Raw genomic sequence first — 19,541 nt, forward strand, 5'->3', positions numbered from 1 at the left:
TGCGTTCTCTATTTTATACACACAAAATTCAAAAATATACCATGAATCCACTGAAAGGAATTTAAAAAAAAATTATTCTGGACATAGATTTTTCACAGAACTGCTTAAACAGTAAGAAATGCCAGTTTTGTATGGAAACATTAACATTGCAATAAGTGGGGCTCAGTCAACACAGCATTCAGTCTCAAACTTTTTCTTCCATTGAAGAAAAAGATGCTAATGCTGCTCAAGATGTACTTCATTCACATTGTTTTTGTATGTTCAGATCACTGTACTTTTTTGAAAGTCAAAAAATTAGGGAACAATCCTGCTGTTAATTCATAAATAGTCTTCAGTGCACACCTGTAGTTCTTACTAAAGACTTCAGCGACAGAGTTCAGGTTTGTATCCACTAAAGATTAATAGCATTAACCATCATAAACCACCCAACTCAATAGCAGTCACTTCACAAACACCTCTATTTGCGGAATATTGGCTCTCCCAGAGAATTGCTCAGTTTCTACACTGTGTGATATCTGTTCTGATATATAAACTTACTGTATCATTCATATTAATATGTAAGGTAAACATTGCCTTTATACATGATTGAGCATCAAAATCTATTTCTACTTGGCTGTCAGTTCAATTCTGAATATGTAAGCTTGCCATTCAGTCCATTTAAAATATATTTGATCAATTAGCCTTCAGAAAATTAATTAGAGTACCTGACAAAATATACAAGTAAAACAATTTTTTCTAGTTTAACTTTAAAAAAGCAGTTAAATATATTTTTAAAATAAAACATACTGCATTAATCACCCAACACCCCACATCTGATATTAAAACTGCAGTAAGGAAACACAATAAATGAGTTTTTACAGTAAATCACTAATCTAGCTAAATGCATCAGCAAACGTCTACACCAATGTCATCTCCGTGTTAGGTCATTGTGGAGGTAGTGGTCCACTTTCTTAAGACTTCAATCATCACTGTCACTTCCAGATTCACTCAATTGCAAGTCATTTCCTGAAAATAAAGATTCATGTTATTATATACGGCAAGCAACCTTTATGTAGACATTCACATCTATTTTTACTTTGTAGTAAATCTGCTTCTATCGGGGAAGATTAACAACAACTTGTATTTATATAACGCCTTTAACGTAGTGAAACGTCCCAAGACGCTTCATCGGAGTATTATGACTTTAAGAGGTTTAGGCAGGGAATGCCAGAGCTTAGGGCCTAGGCAACAGAAGGCATGGCCACCAATAGTTGAGCGATTATAAGCAGGAGAAACTTCTTCACTCAGAGAGTTGTTAACCTGTGGAATTCCCTACCGCAGAGAGTTGTTGATGCCAGTTCGTTGGATATATTCAAGAGGGAGTTAGATGTGGCCCTTACGGCTAAAGGGATCAAGGGGTATGGAGAGAAAACAGGAAAGGGGTACTGAGGTAAATGATCAGCCATGATCTTATTGAATGGTAGTGCAGGCTCGAAGGGCCGAATGGCCTACTCCTGCACCTATTTTCTATGTTTCTATAGATGCTCAAGAGGGCAGAATTAGAGGAATGCAGACATCTCGGGGAGGGGCGGGGGGAAAGAGAGGGGAGGCATGAGGGTTTGTGAGGCTGGAGGAGATTACAGAGATAGGGATGGGCAAGGCCATGGAGGGATGTGAAAACAAAGATGAGAATTTTTAAATCGAGGCACCCCTTGGTGGGCCACCCGCCTGGGAGCTGCAGGACACCGGATCCATTTTAATAGCCGGGTCTCATTAGAATACTGCCAGCCAGTTGCCTGCCTGAAATGGGCATCTAGAAAGCAGCTCACCGGATTTGGGCTTACGAAGATCAGGCAGCTTGGAGGCCACCTAGCAAGTCATTGGGGGGGCGGTGGCTTGGGAGAGTTTTACCGGTGGGAAGGGGAACACAGGGTGGCAGAAGCACAATTTTTCTATGTAGGACTCAGAGGAGTACTCCCATAATAAGCTATTACATGATTAGAAGAAAAAATTAAGGTAGCAGATTTTTCATTATCCTATATACATTTCATGTACAATGCTGTCTAACTAAGGTATGCACTACAAACTGTCAGTGTTCTATTGTTCACGGATGTTATAGGACATCAAAAATAAGGCTATTTGATACAAGTCCGCTTTTCACTGCTGATATTCTGAAAGAGAGGAAAAGTTGTCTTTGGATAGGAGTTGGGGACATCTGCAGCTCTTCGGGGCATTAGGTACATTTTTGAAAACTATGTCATCACAGCAAACAGAAGGTAATATTTTAAGCAATAACCAACAGGTTTGGGGCATCTTTGCCATAAACAAACATGCTTGGGTGGGCATCAGAAATTTTTACTTTAGCTTGATATTGAATAATTCAGTCCCTTGCATCTATTACAAACATATATTGCATAAAAGGAAAGTGGAACATAAACTTGGTATTTTGCACAACTGTAAGTAATAAAGATTGCAGTTAAACATTGCATACTTACTCAGTGTGCTCATAAGCTGATTGCTTCCTGGTCTGCTGGTGCCATTTGTAGCAGCATTTCTGCTACTGTACTGCTGGTACTGGTTTTGTGGCTGCTGGAGCTGTTGGGGCTGGGATTGGGGCTGGGGCTGGGGCTGGGGCTGTTGTTGGGGTTGCAGCTGTGGCGGTGTAGAGGAGGGGTGAGCTTCATTTTCCACATCACTGCTAGAGCTGTCGTCACTGCCAGAGGAACTTCCTGAATCTGAGGAACTACTGCTGCTGCTCATCTGTTCAATAATATCAACTTCAGCTCTCAGTTCTAGGAGATGAAAAAAATGATTAATGTAGGACATTAGCTTTATATTCACTGGCTTTCTTTGAAGAAACATAGCTCAATCTTTGTGCGAAAGCTGTGATTCTCTACAATCCTCCATCTCCTTGTTTTGGAATAAAAATCATTTTTGGGTGGAAGGGAAGGCTGGAAGGATGGAATACTGTAAAATAATTCAAAACTATATTAGTGATCAAGTTAATTTAAAAAACTGTCATCTTCCCCCTTCAATGCCTCGCACCATAAAGCACCACGCTACTGAAATCCATGGACAGTAACCTTATCATCGTTGCATTATTCTGATAATTTTAATAGAACAATACTTTTTAAAGAAAAAAATGCCTATGTAGTTACAGCTATCAGCAAGAGGAAAAACATGTCAACCAACTTTCTATCGGCGCTACTACATTTCCTCTTTTACCATACACTTGAATTTTTCAAACAAGCCTCTTAATTAAAAGCCTTCTGAAATGTCATCAACTCATTTACTGCATTCCTTTATCTATCCAAATTAGCTACTTCTTCAACAAACTCAATTTATCAAGCATATATGAATGAACACCTGAACTTGGGTCTCTATCAAAATCTGCAGATGGCACTGAAATAGGGAGCTTTGTTAACTTTGAAGAGGACTGTAAACAACTTCAGAAGGACAAACAGATTAGTAGACAGGGTATATAGATAAATGGTAGAGAATTGTGAGGTCAATGGTAAAACTTTGAAAGAAGCTTTGGGGCTTGTTACATCAAATGTTTTTTCCTGTTCCTAAAAGCTTACATATTCCTCTCTACACAGACCCTTTGTATACCTCTTTTTATGTCATCGAGTTGTGGTTCAGGTGATGGGTTGTCCTTTGAAGGAGATGTTTTTGGTCCAGCACATGGCTTATTTGGGGCTCTAAACTGTGAAGAAGGCTGAGATCTTCGCACCACTTGCGACTCCAATTGAGCTTGAATTTTACTGCTCCCTTCAGCTCTGAAACAATTAATAGTAATTAAACATTAAGGTGTGTTCAAACATCAACTACTTCATAGTAGTAGATCAGGCCCTCAAAATTGGCAACAAGCTCATGGTTTACAGGGCTGTAGTGATACCCGCCCTCCTGTATGGCTCAGAGACGTGGATCATATACAGTAGACACCTCAAATCACTGGAAAAATACCACCAACGATGTCTCCGCAAGATCCCGCAAATCCCCTGGGAGGACAGACGCACCAATGTTAGCGTCCTCGATCAGGCCAACATCCCCAGCATTGAAGCACTGACCCCAGCATTGAAGCACTGACCACACTCGACCAGCTCCGTTGGGCGGGCCACGTTGATCGCATGCCTGACACAAGACTCTCAAAGCAAGCGCTTTATTCGGAACTCCTACACAGCAAGCGAGCCCCAGGTGGGCAGAGGAAACGGGGTCAGAGGATCGAGTAAGAAGGAGGAACTGAGGGAAATCCTTATTAGTCAGGAAATTGTGTTGGGGAAATTGATGGGATTGAAGGCTGCGAGGAGGATGCTATGAGGCTGCAGAGTGACTTGGATAGGTTAGGTGAGTGGGCAAATGCATGGCAGATGAAGTATAATGTGGATAAATGTGAGGTTATCCACTTTGGTGGTAAAAACAGAGAGACAGACTATTATCTGAATGGTGACAGATTAGGAAAAGGGGAGGTGTCATGGTACATCAGTCATTGAAGGTTGGCATGCAGGTACAGCAGGCGGTTAAGAAAGCAAATGGCATGTTGGCCTTCATAGCGAGGGGATTTGAGTATAGGAGCAGGGAGGTGTTACTACAGTTGTACAGGGTCTTGGTGAGGCCACACCTGGAGTATTGTGTACAGTTTTGGTCTCATAACTTGAGGAAGGACATTCTTGCTATTGAGGGAGTGCAGCGAAGGTTCACCAGACTGATTCCCGGAATGGCGGGGCTGACATATCAAGAAAGACTGGATCAACTGGGCTTGTATTCACTGGAGTTCAGAAGAATGAGAGGGGATCTTATAGAAACGTTTAAAATTCTGACAGGTTTAGACAGGTTAGATGCAGGAAGAATGTTCCCAATGTTGGGGAAGTCCAGAACTAGGGGTCACAATCTAAGGATAAGAACATAAGAATTAGGAACAGGAGTGGGCCATCTAGCCCCTCGAGCCTGCTCCGCCATTCAATAAGATCATGGCTGATCTGGTCGTGGACTCAGCTCCACTTACCCGCCCTCTTCCCGTAACCCTTAATTCCCTTATTGCTTAAAAATCTATCTATCTTTGACTTGAAAACATTCAATGAGCCAGCCTCAACTGCTTCCTTGGGCAAAGAATTCCACAGATTCACAACCCTCTGGGAGAAGAAATTCTTTCTCAACTCGGTTTTAAATTGGCTCTTCCGTATTTTGAGGCTGTGCCCCCTAGTTCTAGTCTCCCCCACCAATGGAAACAACCTCTCTGCCTCTATCTTGTCTATCCCTTTCATGATTTTAAATGTTTCTATAAGATCACCCCTCATCCTTCTGAACTCCAACGAGTAAAGACCCAGTCTACTCAATCTATCATCATAAGGTAACCCCCTCATTTCTCAAATCAGCCTAGTGAATCGTCTCTGTACCCCTTCCAAAGCTAGTATATCCTTCCTTAAGTAAGGTGACCAAAACTGCACGCAGTACTCCAGGTGCAGCCTTACCAATACCTTATACAGTTGCAGTAACACCTCCCTGCTTTTGTACTCCATCCCTTTCACAATGAAGGCCAACATTCCATTTGCCTTCCTGATTACCTGCTGCACCTGCAAACTAACCTTTGGGATTCATGCACAAGGACCCCCAGGTCCCTCTGCACCACAGCATGTTGTAATTTCTCCCCATTCAAATAATATTCCCTTTTACTGTTTTTTTTCCCCCAAGGTGGATGACCTCACACTTTCCATCTGCCAAACCTTAGCCCATTCGTTTAACCTATCCAAATCTCCTTGCAGCCTCTCTGAGTCCTCTACACAACCCGCTTTCCCACTAATCTTAGTGTCATCTGCAAATTTTGTTGCACTACACTCTGTCCCCTCCTCTAGGTTATCTATGTATATTGTAAACAGTTGTGGTCCCAGCACTGATCCCTGTGGCACACCACTAACCACTGATTTCCAAACGGAAAAGGACCCATTTATCCCGACTCTCTGCTTTCTGTTCGCCAGCCAATTCTCTATCCATGCTAATACATTTCCTCTGACTCCGCGTACCTTTATCTTCTGCAGTAACCTTTTGTGTGGCACCTTATCGAATGCCTTTTGGAAATCTAAATACACCACATCCATCGGTACACCTCTATCCACCATGCTCGTTATATCCTCAAAGAATTCCAGTAAGTTAGTTAAACATGATTTCCCTTTCATGAATCCATGCTGCGTCTGCTTGATTGCACTATTCCTATCCAGATGTCCCACTATTTCTTCCTTAATGATAGTTTCAAGCATTTTCCCCACTACAGATGTTAAACTAACCGGCCTATAGTTACCTGCCTTTTGCCTGCCCCCTTTTTTAAACAGAGGCGTTACATTAGCTGCTCTCCAATCCGCTGGTACCTCCCCAGAGTCCAGAGAATTTTGGTAGATTATAACAAATGCATCTGCTATAACTTCCGCCATCTCTTTTAATACCCTGGGATGCATTTCATCAGGACCAGGGGACTTGTCTACCTTCAGTCCCATTAGTCTGTCCAGCACTACCTCCCTAGTGATAGTGATCATCTCAAGGTCCTCCCTTCCCACATTCCTATGACCAACAATTTTTGGCATGGTTTTTGTGTCTTCCACTGTGAAGACGGAAGCAAAATAATTGTTTCAGGTCTCAGCCATTTCCACATTTCCCATTATTAAATCCCCCTTTTCATCTTCTAAGGGACCAACATTTACTTTAGTCACTCTTTTCCGTTTTATATATCTGTAAAAGCTTTTACTATCTGTTTTTATGTTTTGCGCCAGTTTACCTTCGTAATCTATCTTCCCTTTCTTTATTGGTTTTTTAGTCATTCTTTGCTGTTGCTTAAAATCTTCCCAATCCTCTAGTTTCCCACTAACCTTGGCCACCTTATACGCATGGTCTTTGATTTGATACTTTCCTTTATTTCCTTGGTTATCCACGGCTGGTTATCTCTTCTCTTGCCGCCCTTCTTTTTCACTGGAATATATTTTTGTTGCGCATTATGAAAGAGCTCCTTAAAAGTCCTCCACTGTTCCTCAATTGTGCCACCGTTTAGTCCTTGTTTCCAGTCTACTTTAGCCAACTCTGCCCTCATCCCACTGTAGTCCCCTTTGTTTAAGCATAGTACGCTCGTTTCTGATACAACTTCCTCATCCTCAATCTGTATTACAAATTCAACCATATTGTGATCACTCATTCCGAGAGGATCTTTTACGAGATCATTTATTTTTCCTGTCTCGTTACACAGGACCAGATCCAAAATGGCTTGCTCCCTTGTAAGCTCTGTTACATACTGTTCTGAGAAACAATCCCGTATGCATTCTATGAATTCCTCCTCCAGGCTACCCCCTGCGATTTGATTTGACCAATCGATATGTAGGTTAAAATCTCCCATAACTACTGCCGTTCCTTTTTCACATGCCTCCATTATTCCCTTGATTATTGCCCGCCCCACCATGAAATTATTATTTGGGGGCCTATAAACTACACCGACCAGTGACTTTTCCCCTTACTATCTCTAATCTCCACCCAGAATGATTCAACATTTTGTTCATTGGAGCCAATATCATCCCTCATAACTGCCCTAATATCATCCCTTATTAACAGAGCTACCCCACCTCCCTTCCCTTCCTGCCTATCTTTCCGAATTGTCAGATAAGGGGTAAGCCATTTAGGACTGAGATGAGGAGAAACTTCTTCACCCAGAGAGTGGTGAACCTGTGAAATTCTCTACCACAGAAAGTTGTTGAGGCCAATTCACTAAATATATTCAAAAAGGAGTTAGATGTAGTCCTTACTACTAGGGGGATCAAGGGGTATGTCGAGAAAGCAGGAATGGGGTACTGAAGTTGCATGTTCTGCCATGATTTCATCGAATGGCGTTGCAGGCTCGACGGGCCAAATGGCCTACTCCTGCACTTATTTTCTATGTTTCTATGTTTCAAGGATGCCCTCAAAGCCTCCTTGATAAAATGCAACATCCCCACGAACACCTGGAGTCCCTGGCCAAAGACCGCCCTAAGTGGAGGAAGAGCATCCAGGAGGGCACTGAGCACCTCGAGTATCGTCGGCAAGAGCATGCAGAAAGCAAGCGCAGGCAGCGGAAGGAGCGTGGGCAAACCAGTCTTCCCACCCACCCTTCCTTCAATGACTGCCTGTCTCACCTATGACAGAGACTGTAATTCCTGTAATGGACTGTTCAGTCACCTAAGAACTCACTTTTAGAGTGGAAGATTTCGAGGGACTGCCTATGACGGTGATGACATCATAGCAATAAGAAATCCTTTAACATTACCATCTTAAAAACAGTTTTAGTAGAAAATAGAATTCATTTATCTAAATTATTCATGTGTAAAATTTTAGAATAAGTCGATCTGGGTGGGAACTAATGCTCCCATTTCCTATTTATTTTGCCCATTTTTTGATTCCCCTCCTGAAGACACTGACCCTTGCTGGGGTATAGCTCCATGGGCATCACCAGCCCTCAAAATGGCCATGGAGCTATACCTGAGTCTTAGCAAAGTGTCAGGAGGCTATTTAGCTGTAGGGAGCCTCATAACCAAGCCTCTCCGTGTCCTCACCCAATATCCACAATCACATTTTCCAGCAGTCACTCAATAATCGTGACCAGCAATGGGACAGTTTATTGTTGTGAAACACATGCTTCCCATCAGCAATCATTAGAATGTTTCCGAGCATCATTCCTGTAAAACACCTCATGATCATCATTATAGGCAGTCCCTCGGAATCGAGGAAGACTTGCTTCCACTCTTAACATGAGTTCTTAGATGGCTGTACAGTCCAATACGAGAATCACAGTCTCTGTCACAGGTGGAACAGATAGTCGTTGAGGGGAGGGGTGGGTGGGACTGGTTTGCCGCACACTCTTTCCGCTGCCTGCATTTGATTTCTGCATGCTTTTGGCAACGAGACACGAGGTGCTCAGCGCCCTCCCGGATGTGCTTCCTCCATTTAGGGCGGTCTTTGGCCAGGGACTCCTAGGTGTCAGTGGGGTTGTTGCACTTTATCAGGGAGGATTTGATAACGTTTCCGCTGCCCACCTTTGGCTCGTTTGCTGTGAAGGAGTTCCGAGTAGAGCGCTTGCTTTGGGAGTCTTGTGTCTGGCATGCGAACTATGTGGCCTGCCCAGCGGAGCTGATCAAGTGTGGTCAGTGCTTCGATGCTGGGGATGTTGGCCTGGTCGAGGACGCTAATGTTGGTGCGTCTGTCCTCCCAGGGGATTTGCAGGATCTTGCAGAGACATCGTTGGTGGTATTTCTCCAGCGACTTGAGATGTCTACTGTACATGGTCCATGTTTCTGAGCCATACAGGAGGGCGGGTATTACTATAGCCCTGTAGACCATGAGCTTGGGAGCAGTTTTGAGGGCCTGGACTTCAAACACTCTTTTCCTCAGGCGGCCGAAGGCTGCACTGGATCTCGTCGTCAATGCCTGCTCTTGTTGATAGGAGGCTCCCGAGATATGGGAAGTGGTTCATGTTGTTAAAAGCCTTTGACACTGTTAACCGTGAGGGTCTATGGAGCGTCCTCCTCCGTTTCAGATGCCCCCAAAAATTCGTCACCATCCTCCGCCTGCTCCACAACGACATGCAGGCCGTGATCCTTACCAACGGATCCATTACAGACCTCAAGATACAGCCACATTATCAGCGGCTAGAAAAAAGCAGTGGCAATAACAGAAGACACAAACTTCAACCAGAAAAGATTCAATGATTTATAATGTGTTGAAGTGTGTGACTTTGACAAGACTCAAGACATTTACACTTCAGATTTGTTTTTATGAACTGCACATTTACAATTCAAGTCACCTGTTAGTCTCCATTTATTTTTTATCTGGAAAGAACTTAACTGCAATGCCAGAGCACTAGACTCTCACTTAGAAAGCCCAATTTGAAACCGTTTCAACTGTGTTTTTGTCTTCAACTTATATCACCAAAAGAGAAGAGAACACTCACGACAGCCACTTAAGTCCACTGAATTACCTTCTATATTCAATCTAGGCTAAAAAAAAAGCCAATAAGATTGTCCAGGAGACTCGGACGCCTGCAGAACACAGTTGGATAACAAAATGCCGCCATAAAATTGAATTGGCTGGTGAACATTAATTGCTCTGGGTACTCTCTGATAAAAATCAGATATGGCAGTCTGTGCGATATCTGCAAATCCTCTTCATAAATGAAGAAATCTTGGAAACTGAGTATTTCAAAAAATCATTGAATTTATAGTTCAGAAGGTGGTCATTTAGCCCATTGTGCCTGAGTACTAAAAGAAAAAAAGGGAGATGTTAGTAGAATTATATTAAAAATTTAAAGGGTATGGCAACAGAGCAGAGAAATTGGATAGCTCTTTGAGAGCTGGCGTGGGTACAATAGCTTAAATGGCCTCCTTCTGTGCCGTAAATTCTAAGATTCCATAAATACCAATGTACTGTTATATTTATACATTATAGTCAGATTATAAAATTTAATACAAATGGCAAAATCAGAAGAAAATGGAATAACCAGCACGATGTATAATATTGACAGAAATGCTGTATTCTTATTAGTCACACAAATAATTGTTATTATGCAAGAATTCAATTTAAAAACAGGTATGTATTCTCACCTGGTTTTCTTCACCTGTATACTGCTACTGAGTTTTTCAAGCACAAATTCCCCAGTATCATGGTTAATGATAAGTACACAATCCTTCTGATATGGTCTTTTATTACCTTTGAACACAGTCATTGGTGGAGTAGAGCCCTGGTGACCAACAAATCAGATATTATTGTAGTTTTGCTTTACTTTGCCTTGTGTCAGAGTTCAAGTTGGTTAAATAATATCAGTACAGTGCCCAAACATTCTACTCTATTCCAACAAGGCTCCTGGATATTTCCTCCTTCAGTAAATATGTTACATGGAAAGATAAAGGCATATTAAAAAACAAACTTTGTGCATTAAAAGATGAATTGAGTAAGTGTACTAGTCTATTACTGATAATTTGAAGTTGTTTTTTGAATTAGTGTATTATTCAATAAATTGAATCAAGCAATTGAATCACAGCAAAGTGGGATTAAGTGCAAAATAGCTGATAATTCCATGTTGCTTAATTCAAATGAAGAGTACACTGTACTGATACAAACTGTTCAGCCATGAACTCATTGAATGGCGATGCAGGCTAGAAGGGCTGAATGGCCTGTTCCTGCACCTATTTTCTATGTTTCTAAACAATATCTATCTTTTGTGTATTTCTATTCAGTGGAATGAAATATTTATGTACAAGTACATTGGGCTCAAATTTGGCCAGGAGTTGCTGTTTTTTTTGGAGCAACTTGATTTTTCTGGAGTATCTTAAAAATCCCCATTTTGCACCTTCAATTTGCAAGTGCAAGTGAGTTAGTTAGGATTTTTTTAGTTTCGTGTAGTTTTGTTCAAAAGGGGGCGTTACCAGTCACCTACGCCTGTTTTGGCCATTTAAGCCACTTTGCACAGCTAATAGTTGCTCCAATCTAACAGGCCAGCTTATGTGGCCACTTGTGGCCGTACAGAAAACCCTTGCGGAGAGATAAGAAATCAACGCAGGTAGGTACTTAATGACTTGGCTAAAGAATGTGAATAGGATCAAACAGCTACACAGGACATATGACAAACTTTGCAAAGTTAATTTACTATACAACAGAAGCATTCGTGGAAGCTTAAATTACAAAAATAAAAGTAGAGACAAAACATATTTACATAATTTTTTCAAAATATCCAAATAAAAAATAGAAGTACCTCCTGGTTGTAATCCTTATGTAGGAAAGTATTTTCATCAACAGGGTGAAGGAAAGTCTTGAGTAAGCTCACTAAAATTACTGGCTACACAGTCATTACCCCCTCCCCCCATCAAAGCGCTCCTCCTCCTCCACCTCCATCAAAACTCTCCTCCTCCTCCTCCATCTCCATCTCACCCCGCCATCAAAACTGTCCTCACCAAACAAAGCACAACCATCAATAAAACTTAAGTCCTACCTTCCTAACTCGGCCCGGGAAATCAGCGGGCCGGCTGGTGCGGGAGGCCATTTGGCTGGGGATAGGTGCGGGACTCTCTCTATGACGTGCAGCAGCTCGGCGCACGTCGTGAGGCCACTCAGCCTGGGATAGGGGCGGGACATCGGATCCCTCGCTGCAGAGGAGCGACTGCGCATGCCGAAACCTCCAGTGCGCATGCATTGAGCTGCCGGCACTCTTAAGCGCAGGGCCCTCACTCCGCCCCCTAATTAAATTGTCGCACCAAGCCATGGGAGAAGCCAGAGGGGCCAGAATCCAGGGACAACATTTTGGCACCGTTTTTATCCTAGGAAGTCGGCGCATTTCATGTGAGTGCGTGAGTGCGCCGAAAAATCGGGTGGGCCAAATTTGTCAATTTTTGATATCATCTCTTTAATGCAAAGTTAAGCGGCTGTGCAGATTGAAGACCTCAGAAAGCAGAATGTTTACTTCAATCAAAAAAAAATCCAGTCTGAAATAGTGCTAAATATTACCAAAATGCAAAGGTTAATGGAATTATTGAATTAATACAAATTAAGAAGTTTGCAATAAATAACTTGATTGAGCATACTTAGATCTGACAAATACCAAATCAGAAACTTCTAAAACAGTCATATATAAATATCCCCTTTCTTCCCTCTCTACCAATTATTTTCTCTACACAATTTCACTGATAGCCTACTGTAACTTGCTCAAGCTCAAGAGCCACTCTCACTATTGCTTCAGCATGCTGCTCTAAGTCTTCTTCTTTAGCAGTCCCTCGGAGTCAAGGATGACTTGCTTCCACATCAACATGAGTTCTGAGGTGGCTAATGAGTCCAATGCGGGATCTACAGACTGTTACAGGTGGGGCAAGTGGTGGTTGAAGGGATGGGTGAGTGGGGTGCTTGGTTTGTTGTATGCTCCTTCTACTATTTGTACTTGACTACTGCGTGCTCCCGACGAAGAGACTCAAAGCGTTTGACGTCTTCCGAATGGTCCTTCTCCACTTTGAGCGGTCATGGGCCAGGGATTCCCAAGAGTCGGATGGGAGGCTTTGAGGGTGTCCTTGAAGCGTTTTCTCTGCCCTCCTGGGGCTCGCTTGCCGTGACGGAGCTCGGAGTGCCTGTTTCGGGAGTCTTGCAACAGGCATGCGGACTACATGGCCCGCCCAGCGGAGCTGATTGAGTGTGATCAATTCTTCGATACTGGGGATGTTGGCCTGAGAGAGAACACTGATGTTGGTGCGCCTATCCTGCCAACGGATTTACAGGATTTTGCGGAGGCAACGTTGGTGGTACTTCTCCAACGCTTTGAGGTGCCTACTATAAATTGTCCATGTCTCTGAAACATATCATCATCGTAGGCAGTCCCTCAAAGCGGGATGACTTGCTTCCACGCCAAAAAGGGATGAGTTCACAGGTGTTTCAATGAAGGACCTAATATTCCAGATCCCGAACTATATTTTGGAGGGTGGAAGATGCCTGTGCTTGGATTTTTTTAACGTGTGGTGGCCGTTGCACACCAGCCACCACACGGGCTTGACAGAGCTAGGTCTTGGTCCAAGACGAACTGGAGACCAGCTCTGCTGCACGGACCGAGCGTGTACATATATTGCAGTGTGAGCTGGCCCGTGCTGCCCCTGGGGCCCCGCCTCTTCTGAGCCCCAGACTCGTGCCGATCCTGGGCATCGGTCACTTCCATCTACAAATTCTTGCCGCTCCTTCGCCACTCCTGCTGTGCCCGCCCGCATTGCAATCAACGACCTGGCTTCGCAGCCATCACCCTCCTGCAGCAGCACGTGCTGCTCCCTGCAGTGTTATGCCGCCGCACGCTGCTCCCTCTAATGGCCCCGGCCTGCTGATGGTCTTGCAACATGGTCTGAAACATAAAGAAAGGCAAGAATCACTACTGTATTGTAGACCATGAGCTTGGTGCCGGGTTTGGGTCTTCAAACAATCTTTTCCTCAGGCGACCAAAGGCTGCACTGGCACACTGAAGACGGTGTTGGGTTTGTCACTGATGTCTACCCTCGCTGACAGGAGGCTCCCAAGTTATGGAATGTGGTCCATGCTGTCCAAGGTCTTGTTCTGGATTTTGATTGGGGGAGGGGCAGTACTGTGAGGCGGGGGCAGGTTGGGAGAGAATCTTTGTCTTACGGATGTTTAATGTAAGGCCCAGACTCTCGTACGCTTCGGTAAAGGTGTCAATGATGGTTTGGAGTTCGGCCTCTGAGTGTGCGCAAACGCAAGCATCGTCTGCATACTGTAATTCAACGACAGAGGTTGGGACAACTTTGGTACTCAACTGGAGGTGACGGACGCTGAACAATTTCCGTACATTCTGTAGATTAGTTCCACTCCAACGGGGAGCTTGTTGGAGGCTAGATGAAGCATTTCAGCGAGAAAGATTGAGAAGAGCTTTGGTGCAATGACACAGCCTTGCTTGACCCCGGTCTGCACTTGCATTGGGTCTGTGATGGATCCGTTGGTAAGGATCATGTCTTGCATGTCATTGTGAAGCAGGCAGAGGATGGTGACAAATTTTTGAGGACAGCCGAATTTGAGGACACTCCATAAACCCTCTTGGTTGACAGAGTCGAAGGCCTTTATGAGGTCAAAGAAGGCAATGTATTTTTCTTGGATTTGTCGCGTTGTGAAAATCATGTCTGTTGTGCCTCTAAGTGGGCGGAATCCGTATTGCAACTCTGGGAGGAGCTCTTCAGCCACTGGGAGTAGACGATTGAGGAGGATTCTTGCGATAATTTTCCCTGAGAGATAATTAAGATAATTACAGCATGGAGACTCCTCTGTAATTATCTCAATCGGTCTCATCACCTTTCTTGAAAATGGTCACGATTACGGTATCTCTGAGATCCCACGGCATGCTCTCCTCCTTCCAGATGAGTGATGATGTCATGGATTCGTTCCAAGAGTACGTCCCCGCCATGCTTTAGTACTTCGGCGGGGATTCCATCTGCTCCGGAGGTCTTGTTGTTTTTCAGCTGCCGGATGGCCTTTTCAACCTCATGTCGGGGTGGTGTTGTGCCGAGATGGTGGCGGGTAACCTGCTGTGGGATGGAGTCGAGGACACTCACGTCAAAGACAGAGTCTTGGTTAAGGAGATCTTCTAAGTGCTCTTTCCTGCGGGCACTGACTGCCTCTCTGTCCCTGATAAGCACCTCTCCGTTCTTAGCCCTCAATGGGATAGGACCTTGAGTGCTTGGGCCGTAGGTGGTTTTGACTGCGCTAAAAAAGCCGCTCACGTCATGGTTGTCGGCTAGTTGCTGGATCTCCTCCGCTCTTTCCACCCACTATCTGTTCTTTATGTCACGAGTTTTTTGTTGGACCTCGGACTTCAATTGCCATAGATCTGTTTTTTCTCGAGTTGTGATGCTGTTTCCAATTCAAGAATGCCTTGTGTTTACGGTTTATTCACTCCTGGATTTCCTGGTCATTCTCATCGAACCAGTCTTGATGTTTTCTGCTCCAAGTGACGGGACCACAGTTCCCCATATGTTAAATTTCCAATTTCAAATACACCAGCCTGGACAGTTGCTAAGTGGAGGCTAGGCATTTTCCCACATTAAGTAATGGATCTGATGGTTTCCAACAAAACACTCACCCTATAGTTTTAGCAGAGCTCTTTAACTCACTCCATTTTACTGTGATTACCTAGTCGCCTAATAACATTCTATCTTTTTCTGATTGTATAGCAATAATTATGCTGAATCCCAGCTTTGGTGACATCCCACAGCCGAGTAAATTAAAGCTTAGAAGTACAGGGCAAGTCTACCAAAGGTCACAGGTGAAAGTGAGGCAATCCACAAGTTGTCTTCTATCCATATAAGTGCCACTGCTTTAGCCCATTCCCCACATTATTGCTAGTATCTACTCAAACATAACCAGCACATCTCCAGCAATGGCTTCTCGACTAGAGCACATAATCAAGGTCAACACTCCAGTGCAGTACTGTCGAGGTGCTGTCATTCGGATGCGATGTCTGCCCTCTCAGGTGGAAGTAAAAGATCTCATGGCACTATTTTGAGGAAGAGCAGGGAAGTTCTCCCAGGTGTCCTGGCCAATATTATCCCTCAACCAATACCTATAAACAAATTATCTGGTCATCAATATATTGCTGTTTGTGGGGCCTTGCTATGTGCAGATTGGCTAAGCATTTCTTACATTGCAACAATGTCTATACTTCAAAAAGTAGTTCACTGGATGTAAAGCTCTTTGGGATGTTTTGAGGTCATGAAAGGCACTCGATAAATGTGATTCTTTCTTTCATTACTACCCCACATTATCACCTCCGGAGTATCCCAAGGTTTCATCCTTCGTCCTGCTTTTGTCTAATTTACCTGATGCCCTTGGACACATCGTCCATAGGCATGGGATCAATTTCCACATGTATTTTGAAAATGTCAGCTCTACCTCTTCATCACCATGCACAACTCCATGCTCACATCAGCACTGTCAGGTTACTTGTCCAGTGTCAGAATCGCCACAATTAAACATCACACAAGCAAAAGCATCTTATTTGGTTCCTGCCAAAAAATTCCTATACTTTTACTGATCATTCCATTCTGCTCCCTGGCTGCTAAATGCAGGCTGAATCTTGAATCTTATTTAAGCCAGAGCTGAGCTTCAAACCATTCATCCTATCACTATGAACCCTCCTGGTTGACCTACCGAGCTCCACTTTTCACAATTCCAACCTGTCCACGACACTGGTGGCAACCACACCCTGTCCTGCACTAAATTCTGCTCATTCATCACCCTGTCATTGCCGTTCTCCATCGGCTCCCTATTGTAAATCTACACCCTTACTTACAAATACTTCCATGGCTTTGGTCTTCATTATCTCTGTAACTGTCTCCAGCCCTGCATATTTCTTTGTACCTTCAACAACTATTTGTATTTGTATTGAGCTTTTAACATAGAAAAACCTCCCAGGTGCTTCACTGGAGATATTAGGAGGAAGGTCAACGAGGTGGGTTTTAAGGAAGATCTTAAAGGATGAAGGAGATGGAGAGGGTTAGGGAGGGAATTTCAGAGTGCAGGGCCAAACATACTTTGTTCACTTTTCCCAATTTCTCCTTTAGTGTTCGGCATCTGTCTCCTTCTCAAAAACACATCAGGATATTTTAGAGCATCCACTAGGAAGACAAATTTTTCCCAAATAATCTGGCTGAAACTGACCCTATAGAGGAAGCCTCATTACAAACTTCAGGCAGGATAGGGATTCTACTGAAGTAACTAGCCAAAGCATGAATCCAGCACACTTTCACATTCATTTCTTCTTCCTATAATTTGGGAAGTTTTATTTTCAGTGGCCACGAGGGAATATTTGATAAAGTAAACGTTGCCTTGGACACCTCATTTGATAATATCCTTTTTGGAGCTGCATGTGTTGAATCTGGCACTTATTTGTGTAGCATCTTATGGTGTGTATAGTAAAAAGGCAGCAGGAAAGATTAGGTGCTGGAGGGATTGTCAGAGAGCTGTTCGAGTTCTGATATATTGGTTTTGCAGAACAAGGCACACTTGGGGTGGAAACAGATTTGGTTTCACAAGAACAAAAACTGCATTTAAGAGAAAGATTGCAAACTTACTGGGATGTGTGGCAAAGTTATGGTGACTTGGTCACCTTTGCCAACCTGTAGCTCACCCTCACAAGAGGTATCGATGGATGCTGGTTTAAAGTCATCTGAAGAAAAAGAGATGCACAGATCAGTTACCACAAAAACGTATGGACATCTTACCAGATCAAATATGGCTTTATCTATCCAATAAAATCATCTCACTTGTTTTGCAGCTGGTTGCTTCTTATCTTGTGCTGCTATTTATTTTCAGAAAGACTGGTGGAAACACTTGTCCTAACCAATTTGCTTGTACTTCTGTTTAAACTCCTATAGAAGCTATTGCAACTGGTGCAGAATGGTGCAATTAAATTTTAATGAAAAGCCTAAACTAGTACTTTTCCATATCCTTGCATTAAACAGTTGGGACAGTTTAAATATCCATCATCTATTGAACGACTTCAAGTCCTCTAAGTTAGTTAAGGATGTGGAGTTTCATGGGGGTAAACCTGTTTTCAGGAAGTTATAATTACAAATGCAGTCAGGTGTGACAGCACATCTTGCAAAGGGGTAGCTGGCACTACTACTTACTCACATGATTATGTTTTTATGGAATAATTAGTCAGGAGGGTAATAAAAATATTGGATTTTGCAGATCAAGACACACTTGGGGTGGAAACAATTTTGGTCAGAGCACAGTTGGATGCAATGAAGGGAGGGCTAAGAGTACTAGGAAAATAAGCATCGATGGACCATCCCTGAATTATTATGTTCTTATAACATTTGCACTATTCCTACTTCTTTATGTATAAATGTGGGCAGAGAGCATCCATGAGTGATTTGACCACGATAGTATCACAAACATGCCTAACCCTGTCCTCACCCAACATTCTGCACACACGTATGTTTGTCCATCAAGTGTCATTGGACAGCAATTGGGAACAAGAACCCTGGTTGACTTAGGATCCAGAGGATGCACAATGCCTTTGGAGCTGTTGTCCAACAAGGAGCCAATGTCCCAGCATAGAAGAGGAAGGGAGAAAATAGTAAAGAAAAAGCTGAGCATCCCAAAACAGCACCAATACAGACCGCCTCCCCAGCCTGCACTGTGGTTTGTTGGCGGTGGGGTGGAAGGCACTCATAGATCAGTCTGAAATACAACCACTCCAGGATATTCCCTGTAATTAAAATTACGAGAATGGTCCCAGCAGGGTGGAAGTGTTACTTGAGGGTTTCTATACTCGTGGTGCAGATATTTAACACAGTATCTACATAGGAACAGGATTAGTCCATTCAGCCCCTTGAGCACGCTCCACCATTCAATCAGATCATGGCTGATCTGCAATTTAACTCTATTTACCCACCTTTATTCCATATCCCTAGATAGCCCTACCCAACAAAAATCTATCAATCCCAGTGTTGAAAATTTCAATTCATACTTTTTGGGGAAAGATCATTCCAGATTTCCACTACCCTTTTCATGAAAATGTATCTCCTGATTTTACTCCAAAATGTCCTAGCTCTAATTTTAAGATTGTATCTCTTTGATCTGGATTCCCCATCAGAGGAAATAGTTTCTCTGTATCTACCCTATCAAATCCCTTAATCATTTTAAACACATCGATAAGATCAAAGTGTCAGCCTTGGCTCAGTAGTTGCACACTTGCCTCCGAGTCAACAGGTTGTGGGTTCAAGCTCCACTCCAGAGGCTTGAGCACAAAATCTAGGCTGACACTCCAATGCGGTGCTGCACTGTCGTCCTCGCGGATGAGATATTAAACCGAGGCCTCGTCTGCCCTCTCAGGTGGACATGAAACATCCCATGGCACTATTTTGAAGAGCAGGGAGTTCTCACATTAGTTATCCCTCAAACAACATCACTAGAAAGTAGATGTTCACATTACTGTTTGTGCAAATTGGATGCTGTGTTTACAACACTTCGAAAAAGTACTTAATTGGCTGTGAAGCGCTTTGGGATGTCCCAAGGTCGTGAAA

The 19,541-nt window shown here is 43.3% G+C and overlaps 1 protein-coding gene across 1 annotated transcript in view; it reads right to left on the bottom strand.

The window, feature by feature from the left end:
• The window catches only part of eaf1 (ELL associated factor 1), a 20,549-nt gene continuing 1,008 nt past the window's right edge, over window positions 1-19,541 (bottom strand). The window contains exons 2-6 of the mRNA XM_070880541.1: window positions 17,580-17,674; window positions 10,584-10,720; window positions 3,592-3,758; window positions 2,475-2,771; window positions 1-1,005 (exon numbers count right to left, since the gene is read on the bottom strand). Of these exons, the coding sequence (XP_070736642.1) occupies window positions 959-1,005; window positions 2,475-2,771; window positions 3,592-3,758; window positions 10,584-10,720; window positions 17,580-17,674 (743 nt within the window). The 3' untranslated portion in view covers window positions 1-958. The remainder of the gene's footprint in view (window positions 1,006-2,474; window positions 2,772-3,591; window positions 3,759-10,583; window positions 10,721-17,579; window positions 17,675-19,541) is intronic.

This window comes from Pristiophorus japonicus, chromosome 5 (genome assembly GCF_044704955.1).
Source record: "Pristiophorus japonicus isolate sPriJap1 chromosome 5, sPriJap1.hap1, whole genome shotgun sequence".
NCBI lineage: Eukaryota > Metazoa > Chordata > Chondrichthyes > Pristiophoridae > Pristiophorus > Pristiophorus japonicus.